The sequence below is a fragment of the Kryptolebias marmoratus genome, linkage group LG8 (genome assembly GCF_001649575.2).
Source record: "Kryptolebias marmoratus isolate JLee-2015 linkage group LG8, ASM164957v2, whole genome shotgun sequence".
Taxonomy (NCBI): Eukaryota; Metazoa; Chordata; class Actinopteri; order Cyprinodontiformes; family Rivulidae; genus Kryptolebias; species Kryptolebias marmoratus.
In genome coordinates this window covers 10,803,320-10,826,845 of record NC_051437.1, presented here as the reverse complement: position 1 = coordinate 10,826,845, position 23,526 = coordinate 10,803,320, and the positions used below count along the sequence as shown (strand labels likewise).

The 23,526-nt window shown below is 42.6% G+C and overlaps 2 protein-coding genes across 13 annotated transcripts in view; both read right to left on the bottom strand.

Annotated features, from left to right (window-relative positions):
• Positions 1–2,053: 2,053 nt before the first annotated feature.
• Positions 2,054–9,774, bottom strand: LOC108231954 (specifically androgen-regulated gene protein). Its single transcript, XM_017409397.3, has 4 exons — positions 9,583–9,774; positions 4,888–5,085; positions 4,384–4,540; positions 2,054–3,997 (listed from the first exon to the last, which is right to left on the bottom strand). The coding sequence occupies exons 2-4, from the start codon at positions 4,990–4,992 to the stop codon at positions 2,532–2,534; spliced, it is 1,728 nt and encodes a 575-aa protein (XP_017264886.1). The 5' UTR covers positions 4,993–5,085; positions 9,583–9,774; the 3' UTR covers positions 2,054–2,531.
• A 2,137-nt stretch (positions 9,775–11,911) lies between these two features.
• LOC108232044 (ankyrin repeat and SAM domain-containing protein 1A) overlaps positions 11,912–23,526 on the bottom strand; it is a 66,687-nt gene continuing 55,072 nt past the window's right edge. For 9 of the 12 annotated variants that reach the window (XM_037976902.1, XM_037976903.1, XM_037976904.1 and 6 more), the window contains 10 exons: positions 21,606–21,704; positions 20,291–20,437; positions 19,129–19,236; positions 18,791–18,955; positions 18,568–18,705; positions 18,409–18,480; positions 18,230–18,316; positions 17,881–18,018; positions 16,948–17,136; positions 13,260–15,359 (listed from right to left, as the gene is read on the bottom strand). In XM_037976902.1, the coding sequence (XP_037832830.1) occupies positions 15,243–15,359; positions 16,948–17,136; positions 17,881–18,018; positions 18,230–18,316; positions 18,409–18,480; positions 18,568–18,705; positions 18,791–18,955; positions 19,129–19,236; positions 20,291–20,437; positions 21,606–21,704 (1,260 nt within the window). In that variant the 3' untranslated portion in view covers positions 13,260–15,242. Of the gene's footprint in view, positions 13,186–13,259; positions 15,360–16,947; positions 17,137–17,880; positions 18,019–18,229; positions 18,317–18,408; positions 18,481–18,567; positions 18,706–18,790; positions 18,956–19,128; positions 19,237–20,290; positions 20,438–21,605; positions 21,705–23,526 lie in introns of those variants that run through there. The other 3 variants (XM_037976906.1, XM_037976910.1, XM_037976909.1) reach the window with 1 other exon arrangement.

The following is a 23,526-nucleotide window of genomic DNA, read 5'->3' as shown; positions in this document are numbered from 1 at the left end:
CTTCCTGGAAGAAGAAACAGGAACTACAACACAACAATCTGCTGCTGCTGTTTTCTCATAATCCTGATTCGATTGTGTTGTCGAAGTTGTTGCCGCCCGCTGCATAAGGTGGAGCGATAATGTTTTTGCCCGTGTCTGAATGTGTTCGTTTGTCGTTAAATCACTCATAAATCACTGAACGGATTTTAATGAAACGTTCAGGTAGTAATCACTGGATGAACCTCTGCAACTGATTAACTTCTGGATTAACTCCAGAGGAGAGAGCCTGCTTAACTTCCAATTCAAGACTGCCGCCAAAGGCAACTCACAAAAATGCCAACACGAAAACGGCTACAGCTATAATTTACCTGAAAGTTGGTACGGTGCCAGCTGAGAGTGATTCCTAACACATACTCCAAGTGCTAACAGGTTGTTTGAGATGTATAATGTTATTTTCAATGTTTAACCAAAATAGCTGCAAAGCTGTCATTTCTCAGCATAAGATGATTTTAGTCTATAGCTCTGACGTGATAGGTGGCAAGTGATATGCATTCCTTCTAGTAACACCCTGCCTGAAAAAAACAGTTTGGCTTTCAGATGTTCACAGCTTCTTTGACAGGATGCAGAAGTAATGCACACAGACTTGGAAGAATTCAGTTTCCATTTTGTTTTCTGTGTGGGCCTCAGTCTCTGACTTGTTTATGCTGCACATATGCAGAAAGGGGAGGTGGGTGTTATTCGTGGCGGCTGATCTACGAGGCCCATGAGGGGAATCGGTGAAAGTGACAGGTGCTGTCATGAACTCATCCTCAGTAAGGTCAGCTGTCAGAGAGGAGAGACGGCTCACAGAGCAGCATAAAGCCAGCTGTTTGTTTGCTGCTTCCTCCTCTCCTGGCTTAGCTGTGAAAGAGAAAACACGTCTTTGTTACTTAGGCTCTTTACGGTCCGTTGCCTACACAACACAGTGTGCATCTCTACTCGTAAGACCATGCACCCATGTCTTACCTGTTATTGGAAAATATTCAAAACAATATTCAAAACCTCCTCCTCCTTGTTTGTTTTTGTTTTACTTGACACCAGTCGTTTCCTCTTGACATTTACCGATCATGAGTTTACTGTTTTTGGAAAATTTATAAAAAAAAAAAAAAAAAGAAGCACGGGTACATATGAAAATATTGTGTGTATAAATAATACACATGAGGGACTAAATGCAAATTTCTGCCATAAAAACAGAAACTTCTGGTCAGATGAGAACAATAAAGTAAAGGAAAAGCAGAGGGGGGAGATCCGAAGGAGCATTTAGCATATTTGGAGTTATTCAAAAGACGCCATAGCTTACTTTTATATCCAACAGTGACATTAAATATAAATCTGGAAGTCTACTTCTTGCTTTAGGCTGTGACAGTTTTCACACGTCGTTTTTAAAGTTACACCCAGGTGCAAAAACCCAAACAAATGTGTTCAAGACTTCTGCTGTGTTCCCGACTAACTCCTCAGCATCCCAGAGGGATCTTCTCATCCTCAGAGACTTTAGCTTTTTCAGATCCAATTTATACGACCTGAATAAGATATTACAGGAAAACAAAACAAGCAAAAAAAAAAAAACAATTTGTCTTTAAAAATCTGCAGCCAGGATATATATATATATATATATATATATATATATATATATATATATATATATAAAAAGGCTCAGACAGCCGGTTGACTTGTAAATGAGCTATCTTGAGCGGCGGGGACGTTTTACGACGGCTGCAAAAACAGGTTGCACCAGTTCTCCTACCATCACGTCGGAAACAAAGAGCAAAGCACTGATCCGACGTGATTTGACATGACACATGGGGGCTGACACCTACAAACATGACATCTTCCAGACACAGGAGACAAAACGGATCAATGTCGTGATCTCAGCGACTCGGGCGGATACGGACTCCGAGATAACAGCAGTGGCTGAAGTGGAAAAGAATTGTACGTCTATGCGTCTGTCATTATGCAACCACGTGTTTCCGACTTTAATCACCTGCCGACTTTGTTCTTCGAGATCCAGAAAGGCATGCTTCAGAAAAGCAAGAAAGACTTTTAATATACATTTATTCGAAGAATCTCTGATGAAAGGGGCTAATTGTACTGATAAAACAGGAGCTGAACAGATCATAATAAATACAGGAAACCTTGAAGTAAAACAAACGAAGCCACACTTAAACAGACCTAAAATGAAACTATGAAAGGACTGCGTTACACAACTTTGTCCTGGAAGCACGTAACACGTAAAAGCAAGTGAAGTGGGAAAATAAATGTGCAACTTCTTTTATAATCAACTTGTCAGTAATTCAGAACAGCTAAAGAGATTAATTTACAAAAAAAAAACAAATAAAGTAAGTCAATGAATATTTAAAATGTCCTTGTTTTTCCTCTTTTATGAGAAATAAATATGATTGCAGGTGTGGCCGTGACGGTCCCCCTGATGCGATGCTTCTCCTCATCTATCCTGCATAAATCTCAGGTACGTTCCAGTGTCGTGTGTCCGGGGAGCCTGTGGGGAAAGTTGGGGCTCAGTCTCTGAGCAGCCCCAGCTTCTTCAGCGCCTCGCGCCGCTCCTCTTCGTTCTCTGGCCGAGGGCAGAAGAGCACGCTGATGCCTTGTGATCGAGGCAGTTTGGATGACTCCCTGGCGTGTTGGAAAACATCGTGGGCATGCTGGGGTCTCTGAGAGTCCGGCTGCTTGCTCGTGGCGGGGGCTGTAGGCATATCCTCTCCTCTGGCGCATGAAAGGTCTTTCGTGCTCCCCAGGGAGGCGGGCCGTAGCCGACTGCTGAGCGACTGCTCTCCGATGGGTCTCTGATCAGCCTTGGTGGGGTTTAGACCGATCAGATAAGAGCTCAGACCCACACCAGAGTGCTCCAGGGTTGCGGATTTCATGTCCATGACCTTTGGTGAGGTTAGCTGTCGGACTGGTGCAGGGGGAGTAAGAGGAGGGGTAAGAGCGGGGGTACTAACAGCACCATCTGTAACATCTGCACCGGCAGGCGGGTTGTTAATTGAAGGCAGAGGCTGGATGGGATCGCAGAACGCTGCAGGAGCTGGCAGAATGTCGGGCTCCTGGGCCGGAGGAGCTGTGGAAACTGGTAAAACAGCAGCAGGTGTTCCACACTGAAGGAGGGGTGAGGCAGGAGGGGGGCTGCTGAGGAAAGTGTAGGATGGTGTCAGGGGTGGTGTATAAGAAACTGCCGGGCTGGTTGGAGACGGACCTGCCCATGACTGTCGGGTCTTAGGAGGAAGTTTAGAGCTCTTTCCAAGGCCCGTTTCTTCGTTTTCTTTAAGCAGTCCCAGCTTCTGAAGAGCCTCCATGTGGGCCTTCTGCTGGTCCACCACCACCCTGTCACTGCCGGTGGGCACTGAAAGCCGTAAGCTTCCATCAGAACTACCCACTGCTGTCTTCTGTGACTGCAAAGCAATCCTGGCAGGAAGCCTTTTAGGCTTTGGGGCCACAGGAGGTGGACTCTTCGGTGGAGAGAACTCAGGAGGGGTATTTATTAAAGGAACAGAAGCCGCATCTGGTGGAGGATTGACTGAAGGATCCTCGGTCAATGAGGAAAGCTTATTTACAGAGTCTGTTGAGTTTAGCTGTCCCGATTCAACACGTGGTTCTGGCTCTGTGGAGAATTCTGAAGGTGCAGGGACATCGTTCGACTTCTTAGGCTGTGAGCCAGTGTCCAGTTCATCCATGAAGTCTGAGGGGGGCGGGAGTATACTTAGATCATTCTCAGGGGTCTCCTCTTCAGGGAAGGACCTAGTACTTGTGACACCCTCTGGATCACGAGCTCCATTCATGGTTAAACCCGGGACCTCAGTCGGGTTCACCGCTGAGGGGGATGTGGAGCCGGGAGCAGGGCTGGATTGTAGTTCAGGTTTCTGATTCAGAGGGTGGTGCTCAGTTGTGGGTGCAGGATCTACTGCTGTGGGGGCGAGAGGCGGGGGCATTCCCTGACTTTTAGACTGTGATGCCAAACTGGAAATACCTGAAATATAAAAAAACACCATCAGTTAAGTTAACATTTCAGTCATTGCAGAATAAGCATGAGTGAAACAAGCTCAATGAATAAATTATCTGTTTGCATTCGAAGTATGTTTTAGCTCAATATCTGTTAGTTATAGTCAATTTTGTGTTTACTGAAGTTGATTAGCTCTGGCGGCCTTTTTGAATGGGCTTGACTCTAAAAGTTAATCAGCTGTCGATGTACATCCAGAGAGAATTTTCTTCAAATGTGTCCAATGGTTCATGAAGAAATTTGCTAACACTACAAACAAACACAAGTACACGCAAAAACATTTTCCCCCCTGGTGGAGGGCGATGATTGGCGAGAAAAGTTAAAACAAAACAAAACAAAACCACAACAAAGCATACCATTTACTCGTATCTGATCCTCTGCTTTTGTCCAAAACTCTGGCTCATCGTTGGACAGGCCGCTGTCCTCCTGCACCTCCAGAGCTTCGATCGTTTCCTCCAGAAACATGAGGCAGGCTCTCTCCTCTGGAGTTAGATGTTCCATACTGTCATCGCTCTGCAAACAACATAAAACTCTGTCAAACACACTAAAGAAGTATAAAAACCAAGACAATTTAACTCCAGAATTAGACAGGAACTGTAGGTAAACGCTTATCAAACAGATGCAAAGGAATGACTCATCACTGCGAAACCTACAGATTCTTTCAATTTCACTTCCACACATTTCACGTTTTAAAACGGTTTGATTGTTCACGCAAGTGGCACTAGAACCCAACGCTCGAATTTCATTTCTTCATTTAACTTTCCAACCGCAGACTCGTCATCGCATCCGTGTTCAGTCAGGAATGCCACAGAGGCGAGCGTCAGCGGGTTGAGTTACACAACGAGCAGAGCGGCACTCACACAGCCGGAGTTCATGCTGATCACACTGTCACAGCTGCCTGCACTGTCCATATCCCTCAGGGGTTCCACGGCAACGTTGCCCGGCCACGTGCTGCTCTTCAACATCGCACAGGGACGGGGACGGGTGCAGGACCTGCGCGTCGTCGTCGTCCTAATGTGGTCGGGTAAATGTCGCCTGCAGTCGGTGTGGGAGAGAATCTGAAAGAAGAGAGATGTGAAGAAAAAATTTAAATAAAATTAAAAAGAAAAAAATCACTACTACAGCAGAAGCAGATGTCAAACAGCTGAACAAAACATGGAGTAAAACCTGAATTTCATTCTAAAATTAGGATCCATTTATTAAAGTCGAGAAATATTAGGACTTACACCTGACAGTTCATTATTTGTAATATATTAACTAATACAAACATTAATTTAAACTTATGGAATCAATAAAATGAAGTGACAGGAATTATTATTCATTTATTCACATGTAGACTAAAACAAGCACACTGATACAAATGTAGTTAGGAGGAAAATTAAAACATTTAAAGCGACAATTTACATCTTTGGAAGAGGGTTTCTGTAAAAAGGTTGTGAACAAATAATATCTTACTTGTTGCAGACAGCTCTTTGAACGACCTCAGTGTGGATAACAGAATTTAATCCTGACAGGAATGACGAGCTAACAGCTGCCATCCTAAAACAACTCCAATAATAAAAGTTTTATAGCGGTTCATGCAAATACTTTACTTTAACACCCCATCAGTTTCACAGTACATGGTTATTTACATGGAATCATGTAGTTATTTGCAAGGGCAAATAGCAGCAGCAAATACAATATAACATTTCTGCTGGCATAACCATGTATTGCGAAACTGAGAAAACAGTGTTTGCATGAAATGCTATAATTCTTTTTAAGGTTAGACTAGCAATTAGTTCATCGATCCTGAGTTAAACTATCAGACTTATGAGCTGAGGAACGTTTCTCTGGTCCTCTTGAATGCTCACAAGGGAAATGATACTGAGAGACTACATGAAAAACTTTAATCTAGCAGAGATTTAAGCATTTTTAAACGATTTCTGTTTGTCTTTGAAAAAAATTGCCAAAACTGCTTTACGTCACAGCAGTGGTATTTGTGGAAATTTAACCTTTTAAAGTTAAATTTAGAAGGTTTTGAGCCACACAGAGTCTGTAACCGTGAGCTGTTCTGCCTCTTTATGTCAACAACTGGTGTTTCCTTGTGTGAAATTTCAGTAAACACTGCTGCTTGGATGTTATTCAAGTGTCAGGTACGAGGAAGGCATGCCTACTGAAAGCATCTGTCAGAGGGCCACGAGGTTGTCGACTTTTAACATCCTTGAACGCAGTGGGGCAGGAAATCGAAGCCACGGTGAAAAAAGAAACACACTTTATACAGATTCAATCAAGCATTTGCAGTTAAACTGCGGGCGGAAAGTACTTAAAATAAAAATCAGACAAAAACAGCGAACTGTATCCCAAGTGAAAAGTTTTCCCAATGTGTTACTGATTCATAGGTGCACCTGTGCAGCCTGGAACAGGTGTGTTCAGCAAACAGAGCACAAATGACTTCATTGTTCTCTTATCTGAAAGAACATTTGACTAAATATTTAGAGTCAACAGGACTAAAAGCCAACTTTAAACGCCTCTTTTAGTCGACTCATTAGGATGAATGTTTTACCTTCAGTTAATGAGTTAAAACAGCACAGTTCTGCTCTGTTTGTCGGGATTTCTTTACAAGAAAACATTCCTTTGAAAGGATAAAGCAGTTTCTGAGGGAGTGCTCGTATTGGACAGCATGTACTGCGTGTTTCGCAACAGATTTAATCTGATGAGTGACGAAGACAGACTTCACCGTTTTTATCTGAGTAGAAACAATCAAGGAGGCTGGGATTATGTCCTGTTCCTTTTTTGGAAAAAAGAAACAGAAAAAAAGGGGGGTTGTAACTCAGAGCAAATAAAAAGAATTATACTACTGGCAGCATGATGAGGGACCTTTAACACATTTTTAATTATATATAAAAATGTAACAAAACTGCTGAAGTTAAAAATTAAACTGCTTCTGTCTGAGCTGTTGCTATCTGCTCAGTTTATAACCCTGTGGAAAGTTTTCTTTTCCATTAAGAGAAGATCCCTCACTAGAGCATCAAATACACACGTCTATAAACCTTTAATAAGCAGACATATTTTATTTACGTTTCATTCATTTTTATCTTCACATTAAGTCAAGTCAAAGTTCACTCATTGGGCACATTTATAAAGCTATCTTCATTATCCAAAGGGCTGTTGGGTTAGGATATAAAGTCAGTAATTAATTCAACAGCAATAAATTCACCTTGCTTCACCAAGACTAAAAGCCAGAGAAATCAAATAAGTTTTACGCAGCAATATCAAACGAATAATAGTCTGAGAGCAGCTCTGTACTGCAAAAGGTTCAACAGATTGGTGGCCAACACCAAAAAAATAAACAAAGGCTTGGTTATCTCTATTTGTCCAAAAGCAGCTGATTTCTCTGATGGATCAAAAGTGTACACGTTTAAGGCGGTTCTATATTAGCATGGCTTAAAAACAGTCAGTTAAAATGTAAAGCTGGTCTTGAAATGGACACGAAGGCAGTGTGGGGAGACCAGACAGGCAGGATGTGCTCACGCTTTTGCTTCCCTGTCAGGAGACGAGTCGGTGCGTTTTGAGCAACGTACAATAGGTGACGACAGATTAAAACCAGCATATAAAGAATTACAATAATCCAAACGATGTGTAATTAAGGCATGAATGACTGCCTCTAACTGATCTGATGGAATGCCGACCATAGCTTTTACTCAAGGAGTCTTTGTTGGATAGAGCTTGACACAACAACTGGGCTAATCTGTTTATGTAAATTAAAAACACTGCAAAGAAAACACACATACACACACACCAATATTTCTTCAAAGAAATGACTGACAGTAGAAGCCTTTTGACATACTAACATTGTCACATTCATTTAAATTGTCAAAACAAAATCACTTCTAATTGGTTTTTTATTGTTCAGATGAAGGAAGTCTTCATCCCATGTTTGCTTATCTCTAAAAGAGTTCAACAAGGACTGAATTGATGCACAGCCACTTGTTGGTATGGGCAAAAAGACTTGAAGGTCATCGACAAAAACATCTCTGAAAATGGACCCTGTAAAGAACGAGAAGAGAATGTGACCCAAGACAGAGCCCTGGGGTACACCGCAACTAAAAGTGGGCTCTTTGCACTAAAGGAGGGAGATCCTTTTCTATCTGACAGGCATAACTGGAAGTGTTAAAGGGCTGTGCCTTTAACACCAATGCCCGAGTCAAAAAGGAATAAAAAAAAAAAAAAAAGAATGTTGTGGTCTGCTCTGCAGTCAGATCTGGCAGCCAGCATTAACAATTAAAAGCAAGTCAGTCAAAACTCCTGAAAGAGATGTTTCTGCGCTGCAATGTCTCCAGCTTTCCTAAAATAAGGGGAACCATGCTCTGTGCTGTCAGAACGTCGAAGACTAAGAGTAACCAGGTTGTTTCAGCATTCCTTGAAGAAATGCATATCGCCTGCTGCTTTGCATGGTTTAAACAAAGACCTAACACGACCTGTCAGCGCTAAGGGTATGTGTTGAAACGTGCCATTTATTTTAGAGTAAACAGTTTAAAAAAGGGCAAGAACATTTCGAACCTGCTGGCACAAAGGGCTTACCAAAAGGCAGTTGGTGACATGTGATCGCAAACACCCACACATACACATGTTTTCTTAAAAACAAATGCTGGTTGACAAAACATGTAGTCTCCTCCCTGTGAATAAAGCTTCTGCAGCCAATTACTGTCCCTCCCATTAAGACAATCACACCAGCAGAGCAGCAGAGAGACATCCGAGCCAACACCTCGAAATGTTGACTAAGATAAACCTGCAGGGCAGCAGTGGCAAGGCGCACTGCGCCCACAGCTGAATCAGGACTCACGGCATCAGGAATGTCACTTTACTTGCTTCCTTGGCTCTGGGACGACTCTCAAGTTCGGCCAAGCACTCTGATGTGACTGTATTCTGCCTCGAATGCACAAGCACAACAGCTTCACGAACAGCAGGGAGAAAGCGAGCGCCAGGTTTTCGGTGCCAGTTTGCGAGGCAGACTTGTTAAAAAGGAATCCTCATTTCCATCCAGTCCGCGGTGATAACCATCAAGGGTTCAAAATATGTGAGGTATGTGTTCAAAGGCAGCAAATCAGCTCGAACTGGTTTAATCATTAACATTAAACAAAAGGTCAGGGCTGGCATCGAACACTGAGCAACATTCAGCCTGCTGGAGGGAAGAGACATACTTTATTAATGTTTAGCTTGACAGCTGGTTCCACTTAAACAACTTTGATGGACCATTTTGTGCCAATATTTGCACTTTTTTTTGACTCAGTGTCCAAAACTACAAAGTGTACAATAATAAAACATAATACGGTATTTTGTTATCACTGTGCAAGAACAATCACAAGCAGATGTGCTGGTTTAGTTCAAAAAAACAAAAGATACAATAACATTATTGTGCTTTTGTAGCAACTGGGAAGTCAAAAAGTTGAACTGCAAGCTAAAACCACATTAATTCCACACATTAGTCTATGTTTTCGACATTCAAAGAAGTATTCATTTAATTTTTACACCTTAGCAATACACCAAGCAATGTGCTTCCATGTAACTTCACTTACCTGAGCTGACAGAAACTTTGAAATCTTGAGTTTGGCCGCGGTTCGTCCTCGCAGGCACCCCACACGGAGCTGTTTCACGGTGTCAGTCCATTTCAGAGATAAAAAACACCCCTTCTTAAGCTCCGCTCTGCTCTGTTCCTGGAAGTCCAACAGCAAGTAAGAGCCGCGACACACCGAGCAGGTAACTAACACCTGAAGCAGCCGGGCGGAGAGAGGTGGGAGTAACTCACTTCCGGAAACAGTCAGAGGGAAGGACCAATCAGAGCGAGGATCCCCCTTGACGCGTTTCCATGGAGACTGTATCGGCAGGCAAATGAGCTGCAAAACCCGAACTAATAAGTTAGCTTTTTAATTATTTGTTTTCATAATGAATTTTTACATGTGGAGAAAATAAGTGGATTGTTTATTTAATTTAACTTAGTGCATTTTAAAGAACATTTAATCTACAAGTTAAATTAGTATTTTCTAAATTGTGTTCACAATTTATGTTAATAATTCAATTTTCTACCATTTGTCATCTAAATATAGGTTTGTTCTTTATTGTTGCTAATTTATTTTGTTTTCATAACTTATTTTTACTTTAAGGTACTCTGTGGCATCAGCTATCACGTAGAATGTGGTGTACACACTAGCTGAAAATAGAGAAGGAAATTCCCTCCTTAGTGTCGGAATATTATCATCAGTTTTGGTCACAGGGAGACTCTGCAAAAAGCAGAACTACCAAATGGCTAGTTTCACTACAGTATACTTTCTTTTCTTTTATTCCTAGGAAGAACACCAGACATATGTGACACATGTGATTCAAGTGATAAGTCATTCTCCCACCTCACATGGGATTTTTTAATGTCGCCACTTGACAGCAGATTCTAACCAGATGACATGTAAGACATGCGTCAAACAATTAGTTTCACTTAATTTCAACCAGGTTTGCACTTGATTTGCCGCCACACGTAATCCAAGTTGTAGGTTATTTTATATAAATTAGATTTTATAGTTTGGTAGCAACAGTCACATGTAGCACATCTGACTAATAAAACATTTTGTGGAAAGATTATAAACGGCCAATATTTTACCTGCTGTAGATAGTTTCTGGAACAACCTCAGTTTGGACAAAAAGAGTTTTAACTTAGTTAACTTAGGGGCTCTAATGGCCCCGCTTATACTAGCCATTAGAGCATCAATCCAATCAGGACTGATGAGCGAATGGCTAGTCGTCCAAACTGAGCGTGTTCAAAGCGCTATCTACAACAAGTTAGACCTGAACTATTCATAACTTTTCCACAAAAAACCTTACTTCAAAAATGTCCAAACAATTCCTTTAATGCTACAAACTGAATCATACTTGTCTTTTACCCCCTAAAACCAGTCTTTGGATGTATTTTAGTTTTCAGAAATGACAGAGGCTACTTATCAGTGTGATTTGTTGACACATTTCAGTGCATCTGAATTAAAGCTGCAGTCATTTTCTTCTGTTGACTCATTTTCCACACAAACAAAGATAAGGACAACTGCAGAGGCCCAAGGTAGAAGTGGAGTATTAAAAAAATAAATCTATGTTTAAATTAAATGAAGGTTACAGGAGAAAATTACACTTAGTCCACAATCACGCTTCTGGCTTTTAGAAGTTACAGCAGCATTAACTGCCCACAGGGAACATTAGGGTGACAGAAATAAAAAAAGAAAAACTAGAGAAATGGCATTTTTAGTGTGAATGTTGAGCGCTGAATGACTTTGCTGAAATTTGAAGAAAAGGCTAAAACAGACTTTTTACATCTAAAAGAAGAAGAACAATAGCTAAAAGGCTAAAAGGAAGAAAAACACTAACTAAAAGAAGCAAAAGACTAGTTAAAAGCTCAAAGAAGCAAAAGGCTAGCTAAAAGTAGAACAGGTAAAAGTAGCTAATTTAAGGTAGCACGTGGCTTGCTAAAAGTAGCATAGGACTAGCTAACAGCTAAAAGTAGAAGAACAGTAAATAGAAGCTAAAAGTAACAAAAGGCTGAATTTGCATTGCCACAAAAAGAGCCAAACATCTTTTTTGATTGTTCTCATATCACTGCAGCCCGATTGCTGCAGCGATATGAGAACAATCGAAAAAGATTAGCGGTCTGTCTTAATTTGTTTCAGCTCACACCTGTGCATCAACAAAAGGTGCTGCTAAAAAAAAAAAAAAAAAAATGGAGACAGAACCTAGGCCTTCATTCTGACGTTTCCACCGAAGATGTTCACCGTCACAAAAACGCAGAATCTCCGGGTCTCTCGACGGCTGCAGAGGAGCAGACAGAGACAATAAAACAACAAATAGAGCAATAATGACTCGAAGACATGGATGTCGAGCCCAACATTTATTTGTTGAACAATTATAAAAAATAACCATAAAAAAAGACCGGAAGCCCAAGATTATTTACAATCTTTTTTTTTTTTTTTTGAAAATGAGGTCCCTCTTCTGAGTCAATTTCTCAGCCTTTTTTTTTTTTAATCACAGGGTATTTATTCTTGATATGTTTCATTTTAAAAGACATAGTCCTTTATCTCTGTTTTGACAAAAAATTATATACGTACATACATACATACATATATATATATATATATATATTTAGAGATATCTATAAAAGCAAAGATCATTCAAGTATCAAAATACAGACTGCTAAAATCATGTACAATATCGCTCTCATTGTAGTTGGTATCAGATTAGTCTCCTGGTCCTTGGCTAGGGGCAAAAGCAGAGCAGGACCAGGCCGATGCTGAAGGTGCCAACACCGGTGAGCTGAGGACAGTGTGTTATCGTACCGGGTGGACAACGTACAACATGTACAACTGGTAAATTAAAAAAATGATCCAAGTACCCAGACACACACACACACACACAGAGATGGACCAAACAGTACCGTTAACAGTCAACATACTGGACGTTAGCTGGAGAAACATGCTGTGCACTACCGCTCCGTGGTGCAGCTACAAATCTAGAGTCGTACCGGCCTGCGCGGCAGGTTTGGTGAATAATCTTCGAAAACGAACTGAACAGAGGAGGAGAGGGAGCCACAGTGAACCAAACAAGATCCAGTTCCAGTATTAAGACACACTGCCCTATAAAATAATCATTAAAAAAAAAGAAGCTAATAACAGCCTGGGATTTCATTACACACAAGTCTTTGTAGTGTAGGGTTTGATTAAAAAGTTCCTCCCAGGCAGGATTACACACTGCGCTGATGGAGAAAGGAGTGTGTCGCTACAGTGTGAGGTCTCCAATAAAAGTTCATGTTCCTCATTTTGTACCACTTCCTCCTTTTCTGAACTGAAACCTGCAAAGCGAGCTACATTTCCTCAAACAGTAAACACTAACCCCTTAGTGAGAGGAAGGGGGGGGGGGGGCACAGTTTATTTCTAGGCAAATGCACAACAAATACTTTACATCTAACTCCCGCTTCGTCGTCCTCGCCTCTGGCTGCAGGTGGGATCTGATCGATGATGCGATCTGCTGCGTGGGAATCGGGTCACTTTTCCGACAACAACAATGTCAACAACAAAAAAGAAAGAAAAAAAACCCAACAACCTCCAGGTCATTCCTGTCAGGTGTTACTGAACTGGAGCAGCCACAGTGTTCAGCTACAGGGAGGGGGACACACAGACACACAAAACAGGCAGGTTATAATGGAGCAAAAGGAACAATGAAGTGATGCTGTTTGTGTGCATCTGCTTAATGATGAACTCTTTTTTTTTTTTTTTTTTTACCAGCAGGGATGAAATACAAATAGGGAGACGTCGGCGAAAGAAACAGAAAGGCAGAGCTGACAGGACGAAGGCATTTGTTGCAAAAAAGAAGAAGACAAAAATGGCAGGACCAAGGGAACCCCCGTATTCATACACAGATATTTTGGTAAAGTTGCTTAGTTCACTTTAGAAGAAGCATCATGTTTGAAAACCCTTACAGATATCCTCTGTCCTCTGCCTTTTTGTCACGCTTAACACATTTCAGAGCAAAGAAATATTAGACGTATATAAGATATGTTAAGACAGCCTGAGTAAATACAAAATGCAAGGTTTTAAATTATTTCATTTATTAAGGAGGAACAAAAATACCCAAACCAACCTGGTCCCGTGTGAAAAAGTAACTGCCCCCTAAACCTGATGGCCGGATGTTCTCCTTCAGGATTTTCTGGCAGAGAGCAGAATTCACGGTTCCATCAGTTACAGCAAGTCGATCAGGTCCTGACGCAGGAAAGCAGGCCCAGACCATCATACCACCACCACCATGTTTGACTGCCTGCGTGATGTTCTTTTTCTGACATGCAGTGTCAGTTTAACGACAGATCATCGAGATGTTTTTTTTTTTTTTGGCAAATCTGAGACAGGCCATTTTTGTCCTTCGTCTCTTTCTTATTGTTTAGTCGTGAACTCGGACCTTAACTGAGGCGGGTGAGGCCTGCAGGGCTTTGGATGTTGCTCTGGGTTCCTTTGGGACCTCCTGGATACGTCGTCGATGGGCTCCTGTAGTAATTTGGGTCAGCTGGCCACTCCTGGGAAGCTTCACTGTCCCGTGTTTTCTCCGTTTATGGATTTAAGTACGGATAATTACTTGATTCTACAGCTCTGGCAGTGATCAGCCCTGGGTATGGCTGGGGAAACTGAACTTAATTCATGATTTAACAAGGGGGGCGGTTACTTTTCCACACAGGGCCAGGGTGGTTTGGAGAGCTTTATTCCCTTAATAAAAAAAATCATCATTTGAAAACTGAATTTTGTACTTAAAATCAGATTATCTTTGTTGGATATTAACATTTGTTTCATTATCCAAAACATTTAAGTGCGACAAAAGAGCAAAAACAGAAGAAACCTGTAATCCTGCTCTGACTGACGGACAGTTTGGATCGTCATTCATCCCAAGCGGTGAAGACCATCTTACTCTCTTTGCCCTTTAAGTCCCTCCTATCACCCAAAAAAGATAAAGCTCAAAAAGGTTGTCATCACAGTGCTAAGATCTTAGCCTGGTTTGGCTTCAAGCAGGCAGCTAATAGTGAGAAATCGCCCTCTCGTGTTTAGCCCTGCGTGTCATCTCGAAACAGCTGCGTCCCACTGCACAGAGACAGCCTGCTAACGTCAGACTGATGCATAGAGTTACAGGAGCAGCTCCACAGTTTCAGTTTCCTCTGGAAAACCTGAGCATCCAGGTACCGGGCGTGTGCAGCGGGTGGCTCTCGGATGTGGTTAGTCGGGTTTTCCCGGCGTTCGGGCGAGCCAGGAGGCAAAAGAACAGAGTGAAAAGCCTTCAGAGGGGCCGTCGCCTGATGCAGCGGAAAAGAAAGAGTAGATTCACCGAAGAGAAGACAGCTGACAGTTGACAACAGGACAGCGGTGACGACGGGCGGGACAGAATGCGAGGGTGAAACAAAGGTGAAGGTTGTAGCGGCAGACCGTGGTGAGCGTCGGCTTAAAGAAGGGTGACGAGGAGGAAAAGTGTCACTTGTAGACAGTAAAAGGTGTGGAGGAGGTGGTTAAAGAGGACCAGCTGCTGGGTAAGTGTCACAGGTTAAGTCAGAGACAACAGAGGACGTGGGCGTCCAGCGCAAAGGAGGAGGCTGAGTCACAGTGGAAGGCACACAGGAGGAGGGGAAGGAGGAGAAGTGAGACCAGACCCATGAAGAGGAGGAGGAGGAAGAGTCCGTTCAGAATATGGTAGTCTCGTACTTAGTGCTGATGGTGCGCTTGGATTCTTTGGGATCCATGAGCCACGCGGCGCTGGCCTGGGACTGAGACCCCCCCTCTTGGTCCACCATGTCCCCCTGTAGGTGCAGAGAGAGAGACGACATTAGAATCTCTGCCTCCCAACAGCAGCTGCTTCCGATCAGGTTTAATTACACTTCATGCTGCTGTTCACATCTCAACTCACAATAATGAAAGGGGGATTTTTTTTTGTGTGTGTGTGTGCAGACCTAATCCACCTGCAAACAGCTGCAGTGTCCTGACATTTATGAAAAAAAAAAAAAAAATACCATGAAAGCTGCGAGATACACAACAGCCACAGTCAGGTGGGCGATTATGACGGCCGTGGAGTCTGTTTTACATTTGATAGCAGTGTAAAACCACCTCTATAAGCTGTAAAAATAGGCTCTTCTCATCTAAATTTCACACATCTGATTTTTACTCATCCTAAGTCTTCCTGCAGATCCACTGGATGAACCTCTACATCCCCGACTCACGTAGATAAACTCAGACTAACCTGGCTGCAGCTGTTCACCTTGTGAACAAACATGCGAAACCTTCAGAGTAATTATGAAATCAAACAGCTAATTAAGTGTTGCTAATTTAAGATGCTCTCTCTCTCTCTCTCTCTCTAACTGATTCCACCTTGCAAAATTAGATGTTTTCTTCAGTTTGTTTTCTGTCAATCAGTGGCTGCTGTTGTTGCTACAGCGGCAGAACATCAGAATGCTGCAGAAATTTGCAGCGATGAAGTTTATTTTGCAGATATTTAACCACAACGAATAAATGTTTCATCTTTTGGGAAGGATTTGTTCAGTAGTGTATCTAGAATCTCCAAACACTGTAAAAATGACTAACAGTTGTTTGTGATTCTCTAACGTACTTTAAGCGCTTTTAAATGTATTTGACAACTAAACGCCTTAATTGTGCAGCTTTTAAACATTTAAGCTTTTTTTTTCCGCATAAAGCAATTGTGGTGTAGATGCCACAGTTTTCCATCAGTCCTAATGCTCTGTCTTGACACAGGAAGCAGAAACTCCCATCTTGCAGCTGTTTCAGACAAGAGGCTTTCTTTAGATAGGAGCTTAGCTTGTCTTACAGCTAAATTGTCACTAGAGGTCAGCAAAGACACATTCAATTTAAATAAACTGGTTCACATAATATTTTGTACAGTAAAGCCAGGCTGATTTGTGGTTTTCTACAATCAGTAATAAATACAACAGATACATTAAAATATAAATAGCTGATTACATTTTTTCTAATAAAAACAAAAACAGATAGTAAATGTGTGAAAGGGTGGAGGCGATATAGGAGGGAAGATCTGAGCAGCAAAGTGAAGGGATGGGAAGGAGGAAGAGTATTCTCATTCATCTTTACTGTTATTGCAGGTAAGGGTGTGCTTGGGTGGGTATATTTATCAAAACATAGAGCTGAAGGAAACACAGGTATTGAAAAATAACAGCAAGCATGAAATCACTCTGCTGAGCAGCAGCTGGACATACGTGACGCATCCCAGAGGTGGAGTCAGTTCAGTTGCATGCAGAACAAACTCATTTCTTAATGACCACAGGGACATCAGCACAGTGATGTCAGGAGGATATAAGAAGCTGATTTAATGTGCTTTCAGGGTCCGATTCCACACCGTAAGGTGCTCGAGGTCCAACTCACCCCTGACTTGCGAACACTCCCCCGTGGTTTGGGCACAGGCCGACTGGACCTGGTCTCGATGACCTCTGAGCCGGTTCCCCCGGGGAGATTCTGCTGCTGCTGCTGTTTGGTCCTCTGGGCCTGCAGAGCCAGCTGATAGGCCACCTCAAACGCCTGGCCCAGGGTCAGTATAATCTCATAGGTCAGGTTCTACGCACAGACAGGAAGCAGAGAGACTGCTGAAATTCTAGGAAAAATAAGCTAAATGGTGTAAAACGCAGAAGCTGACTAATGTTGGGGACATCCTCTGTTGTTTAAACATTTATTATGTTTTAGTTTGACAGCTTCCTGTCAATAAGCACCTTGGACTAAAGAGAGGACAAACTTGTGAGATTTTTTTAAAAAGAAAAACCTCAGGGTCTGAACAGACAGTTAACACAAAGCTCATCTGCATGTAATCTGAGTTAACTCGTCAAGAAAACCGCATCACACGGATCAGTTTATATTTTACCCAACATTTGTCTTTTCCTTTGCAGTAAAAATGAATCAGCTCTGAGCTTCTTGATGTAGTGAGGGTTGGTTGTTCTGGGCCAAGAGAGCAGTAAAATGGTCAATACGGGTTAAAATATTGATGAAAGCTGCAGCAGAGCTTACCACTCTTCTTATAGACACACACACAAAAAAAACCCCACAGCTACCAGAGGACACCCTGCACTGTAAGGATGACTCAAGCTTTAACAGGCTTAAACAACTTCCTGGGGGCACAGTTTCACTTTAATACATCAGTATGTAATGTTTACGACCAGCCTGCATTTAGATACAAACGCAGAAGAAGTGCTTTAATGGCAGATAAATAACTGAAAGAATACTTCAAGCTCTGCAGGTTACCTGATCAAACAGACAGATTTAGCTCTGATACATAAGTCAGAGTTTCTTCAGTAAATGTGTCCTTACCACATCTACCGTGCTGAAGACATGGCAGTAATGGTGGCTGGTCTGCAGGTCCTTAGTGATGTAGGCAAATGTACACAAGTCCTCTGGATCCTGGGCTGCGCAGGATATGTTGCGGATCTCGTGCTCTGCGATGATGTTCTGCACCAAAAAGGACATGCAGTACGTGTTAGAAGTACAGTCAGAACGTGAAATACGAGTGGTGAAAAAAACAAACAATGGTCTGAAAACAAAAAGAGGCTGTGAGAGAAGAGCGTGCCTGTCCGCAGCTAACAAGGGACAGAAGTGGCTGAGAACGAGGCCGTGCTGGTTTTAAAAGTTAAAATCCCCACAGATCGGAGCATACAGTTACCTTGTTGGCTGCGTCGATGAACTTCACGCCCTTGTAGGTGATCGACAGGACAATGGTTGGGACTTTTTTCATTTGCTCCGTGGACCTCTGGAAGAAGAAAACACACAGAGAGGTGATTTACTGGTGGCTCAGACCGCAGCTCTGTGTAGGCCCTGATACAGAAGAGACTTGGACCGTACCCGCATTTTGGCACAAGCATCCTGCGTGGACTCAGTACCCCTCAGATCCTTAATGAGCATGGACCCGAGATACTAAACAAACAGGAGAGACCACATCAGTGACGCTGAATACAAATAACTGAAGGAAAATGCAGAGGAACAGGAAGGGTATCAGTGTACACTGGCTTCGTAGGCGCAGGACTCAAAGATGAGTTTCTCAGGCTGGTGATGCCAGTTCTGGACCGGGGCGTACGGTGCTGCTAAACTAGGCGGCCGCAGGGTCAAACGGGGCTCTTGATGCACCTCTTCATACCGCTCCTGGAAGAAGAACCAGAATGATTTACATAAAAAATTTTAAAAAAGCCTGACAGATGAGCACATGATCACTCTGGAACACGCGTACCTGTCTGTGTCGCCCGCCGCAGTATCTTTGGCTCGCGTCATACTCGGTATCTGGCACTTTCTTTCTGCTCGGCTCTCCTGCAGGCAGCAGAGGGTCCATGGAGCGCCCTGGGTAGTCCATCTGACTGAGCGGAGATGAGGTCTGGGAGCCAGGCAGGTCCTGGCACTGCACACACAGAGCCAGACGCAGGTATTTTATCGTCAAGGGACCGACCTTTGACTGCTTGCCATCTCTCACTCAAATTTCTTGGCGACATTTCGATTTACATATTGCCTTAAAGACAAATCGGTGAGATAAGTCATCGTCATTACAAAGTGCAGGTCTGAGTAAGTCCTTACCCTGATCTGGGACAAACGAGGAGGTTTGACTGGAGGCTCCTCATAAGGCCGTTCTGCTAAGGAAGCAATGATGCGTTTCCTGTGACCAAGCAAGGTAATTTTTAACACCTAGGAAAGAGAGAAAAGCAAAAGTGTTATCTACTTTGATAATCTCCCTAAATAATAATCTTTAAAAAAAACACTTGTGGGAGTCTAGTGAGGTTATACATACGCAGGCTGTTTACAGAGAGGACATGACATCAAATCCTACTGATAAAAAACACACGGGAAACTAAAGCACCGAAAAAACTAAAGCAATGTTTCATCAAAAGCAGGAGGAAAAACATTTGAAAAGACAGACTTTACAACTGATGAGGAACTCAAAAAGGAAGCCAACACAGAATGATGTCCTCTGGTTTCTAATCCAACAGTGTTTTTGTGTAAAAGCTGACAGACAGATTCCCGCTGTTTAAATCTCTGTGCACTTTTTGCAACGCAACTACCTCCCACTGCGAACGCTTTGTTGCTTTAGCCATTCGTACATGAAAGCGCTCCACTCATTCAGAAGATGGGTGACTTTAGTAACTTTATTTTCCACATAAATAACACTGAGAACACCTCAGTTCATTAAAAAAAATGTTCCTTTTGAAATCTTCTCCAGCAAACCTGCTCTACTTTCGCCTTCTTTAGTTTTTAGCTGCAGTTCTGCTACTTTTAGCCTTTAGCTACATTTAGTTTTTAAACCAGCCTTTTGCTACTTTTAGCTGGTCTACAGATACTTTGAGCTAGTGTTCTGTTTCTTCTAGTTTTAACAACTCAGTTTCAGCTTCTTCAGCAAAGTCATTCAGCACTCAGCATTTTCTCTATTTTAACCACTATCTGATGGTAGAGTATCTTTTTAATACTGAAAAGAAATGGGGACATTTTCTGTAAGATACCACTGCACTACAGAAAGACAAGATGTTGTTTCACAAGACTTTCATGTTGGATGTGCAGGCTTTGCTTTTGCACCTAATTGAGTTTTTGTCTCCCGATTTTCCTCCCTTCCTATAATCCCGTCCTGGAATCAACGTCCCTTCTCTGTGCGTTCACCTTCAGAGTATGAACTATTTTGAACAGACTTGAAAGCTAATTTCGCCCTCCACTACTCCTGACAGTCCACGTCAACGTCACCGCCACTCACGTTGACGATCTCCAGCTCCCACAGGTTCTTCACGCAGTCCAGAGTGCGGTAGCCGCTGGCCAGGAAGTTGTGCAAATAGTCGTGGAGACCCAGATTCTCCAGCCAGGAGGACAGAGAGTTGCTGCCGTCACATCCCAGAGCTTTAACCTGAGGGACAAAGTTTGATCAATTTCAGCTGCTTTAGGACAACGATCGGACAACTGGGTCACTTTTTACTTCGTTTTCTTGTAGGACTTTTTAACGGATTTTGCTTCAAAAGCTCACCACATGTTCAAGTTTCAAGTTCAAAATGAAAGATTTTGTATTTGAATCACACACAAATACATAAAATTATCCCAGATAAATCCACAAACCCTTCCTTAGCTAAAAATAAACACGTAATTGAGACTTACAAATGGCAGCGTCACAGATATCTGTACCTGATGTGTTATTTAACATAAAAAATTGTTCTAAACATGCAAGAATAAAATATTTGATAGCAAGATTAGTAAAGATGGATTTTCTGCTTAATGCCATCCTGCCTTTCAGTCCAGTGGTCCCTATCATGGAGAAAAGGGTCACAAAATAAATGTCAGGAAACAAAGTGACTGATCTGTAGCGCATTAACTCATAAACCCAGTTACACTCCGAGATGATTGTGAAATAAGGTAAAAGTTATACAAAATGATGCAGTTTTGCTTAAAAACCTGTGTAGTTAAAGGCCTAGAATTGCTTGAAGGAATGCATATTACCTGCCACCTTTCATGCCAAAAACTAAAATGATCTTTTGCTGACTTGCAGCCGTTTTGGTCAAACTCTGTAAATGACATTAGGCGTAATCTCATGAAACAAAGCAAGACTGCGTGATCTGTTAGTGCTTGAAGTATGTGTTCAGGATGACTCTCAGCTACTACCCCACAACATTTTAGCTCAATACGTGTAAAACTGGCCGAGTTTCATCTGTTTGCCAGTTGGCTAATGTTGTTTAGCTGCGGAGGACATCTTGAATCGAGTTCAGAGGTTAATCTGTTGCAGATGTACATCCAATGATTATTTTGAGAGTTTCATTAAAATCTGTCTACTGGTTCATGCGATAACAGTAAAGACAAGCACGCACACACACACACACACACATACAAAATCATTACTGCCCACATTTTGGCAGCAGGCAACAATAATCGTGTTAGGCCAAGATAGGTTTTATGGGTGGAAAGTGATAAAAAGAGGGAAGTCATTCTAGTTTTAAGATTCTAACATTAAAAAGTCAGCAGTAAAAGCATTGTTTCTCTTAGAAACATTACGTTGCTCCGTGAGGCGGGCACCAGTGATTTATCACCTTTGGGAACGAGCGTGCAGCATGCAGGATCTTCTTTCTGTGGCTCGGGTCTGTGATTCCGATCTCCCTCAGGTCTTGGTCCTCCATCACGTTGCTTCCCTGCAGAACAAAGCGCAGGGATCACCATTAGTGTCGTACGGAGATTACGGTTCAATGAAAAGCCTCTTGGAGAACTCGGAGACGCGACGCGCGGTGGCTCGGTAAATCTACCCAGAGGCGGAGTCCGCTGAGTAGATATGTAATCAAATCATCTCGGAAAACACAAACCAGACTCTTTTTAACCCTGGATAAATGTAACGACCACAAATAGTCCATGAGAAAATAGTCTCATAGTCCTCGCTCCAAAAAAGGCTGTTGTTGAAGCCAAAGGTTAGTTAAGGGATACCAACTCAGTGATTGTTGTAAGAGGACAGCATTGACGATCACTTAAACAAGCCCCGAGTCTGGAGCGGAGAGGACTGGTGGTCAAATAAGTCTTTGGTTACACAAAATATTACATCTGAGACGGCGTGGCAGTTAATGGAGGGAGGAGCTATGAATCAATGTCCGGGCTGCAGGGAGGTGAGCGATACGAGACGGAGGAGCAGATTACACGTAGGAGTGGACATCATTTATTTTAGCGCCATGTTTGCCACTTTTATGGATTGGCAGTCAACTATAAATACGTCTTTATAAAGTCATCCAACTCAAGCTGACCGGTGGGGAGTCGATAAGCTGTTCAGGTAAATCTTGAAGGCTGTGTGCCGTAATCAGCGGCTGTGTGTGGACAAGGTCAGCAGCTAAATCTCATCTGGTAAAAGTATCATGATGTGCCCCAGGAACGAGCTGCACGTGTGGCTGGCTCTTTAATATGAATGTCGGGTTAATGGGCCGCATGTCTTTGTGTGCACAGCACTAATAGGACAGAGGACAAGCCGCCTGTAGGTCAAACCTGAAAACCTGTTTTTTTTTTTAAAAAAATGCAGAGGTTGTGGATGCAAACGAGTGCACCTGTCAGAGCAGAGACCGCAGAGCTCTCGGTGCGATGCCGTCTGCAGAATAACAATTTGGGTTGCGCCTCTTTACGTGAGCCAGACGAGGAGAACCGGCCCGTTTGAGGGAATATGCAGACGAAAGAAGTTAAGAGCGCACAGCCAGACTTTTCAAAAGCTGCATCCATCACAGCTCTGGTTCTGCACGTTACTGGGTCCAGCTCCCAGCAGGATGCATCTTCTTAATGCCTGGCTCTAAACCGACAGCATAAAGGCCATTATCTGTGAGCAGCAACACGCTGATCGCTGCCTCTCTGGATTCTCAGGACGGTGGGGAGCTGGATGGATAATAGCCCTTTCACAGTGCATGGATGATTGCATTACTGTCTCTGGAGATTAACTGATAAGTGACTCTGCGGGGGGGAGGAGATACTATAAAGCTTTACAAACTGGATTTACCCATTTCCTGGCTTATATTTAGATTTTTCCCCACTGCGCAGCTGATATGTTTAAATAAAGCTATTTAAGATCTTCTGTGTTTTAAAACTTCTTCTTTTTTTGTTTCTGCAGATATGTGTTTTACAGGGTAAAGAAATGGGGTTCTCAGCATCAATCCGGAAGTAAATGTCTGGATCAAACACCTCACGGCTAGAAGGACAACTAATTTTACAAAATTAAAAAAAGAAGCTGGTGCTAACTAATCAAGTTTTGGTTTAATTATGCAAACGGACCAACTAGTGTCTTCATCAAAGTCCAGTGGACACAGAACTGAGGCAGGTATCAAAAGAGAGCTGAAACAGGTGTCATACCGGTCATTGGACAGAAGGACAGGTCAAAATTATAAGGCTATTGGTCAGTCCACAGGAGGGTGGGACTGACCAAGGTGTCCACACTTTATGATTTGTGCCCTGAACACACAAAGCTAAAAATATGGTGTGGTAGTAGCTTAT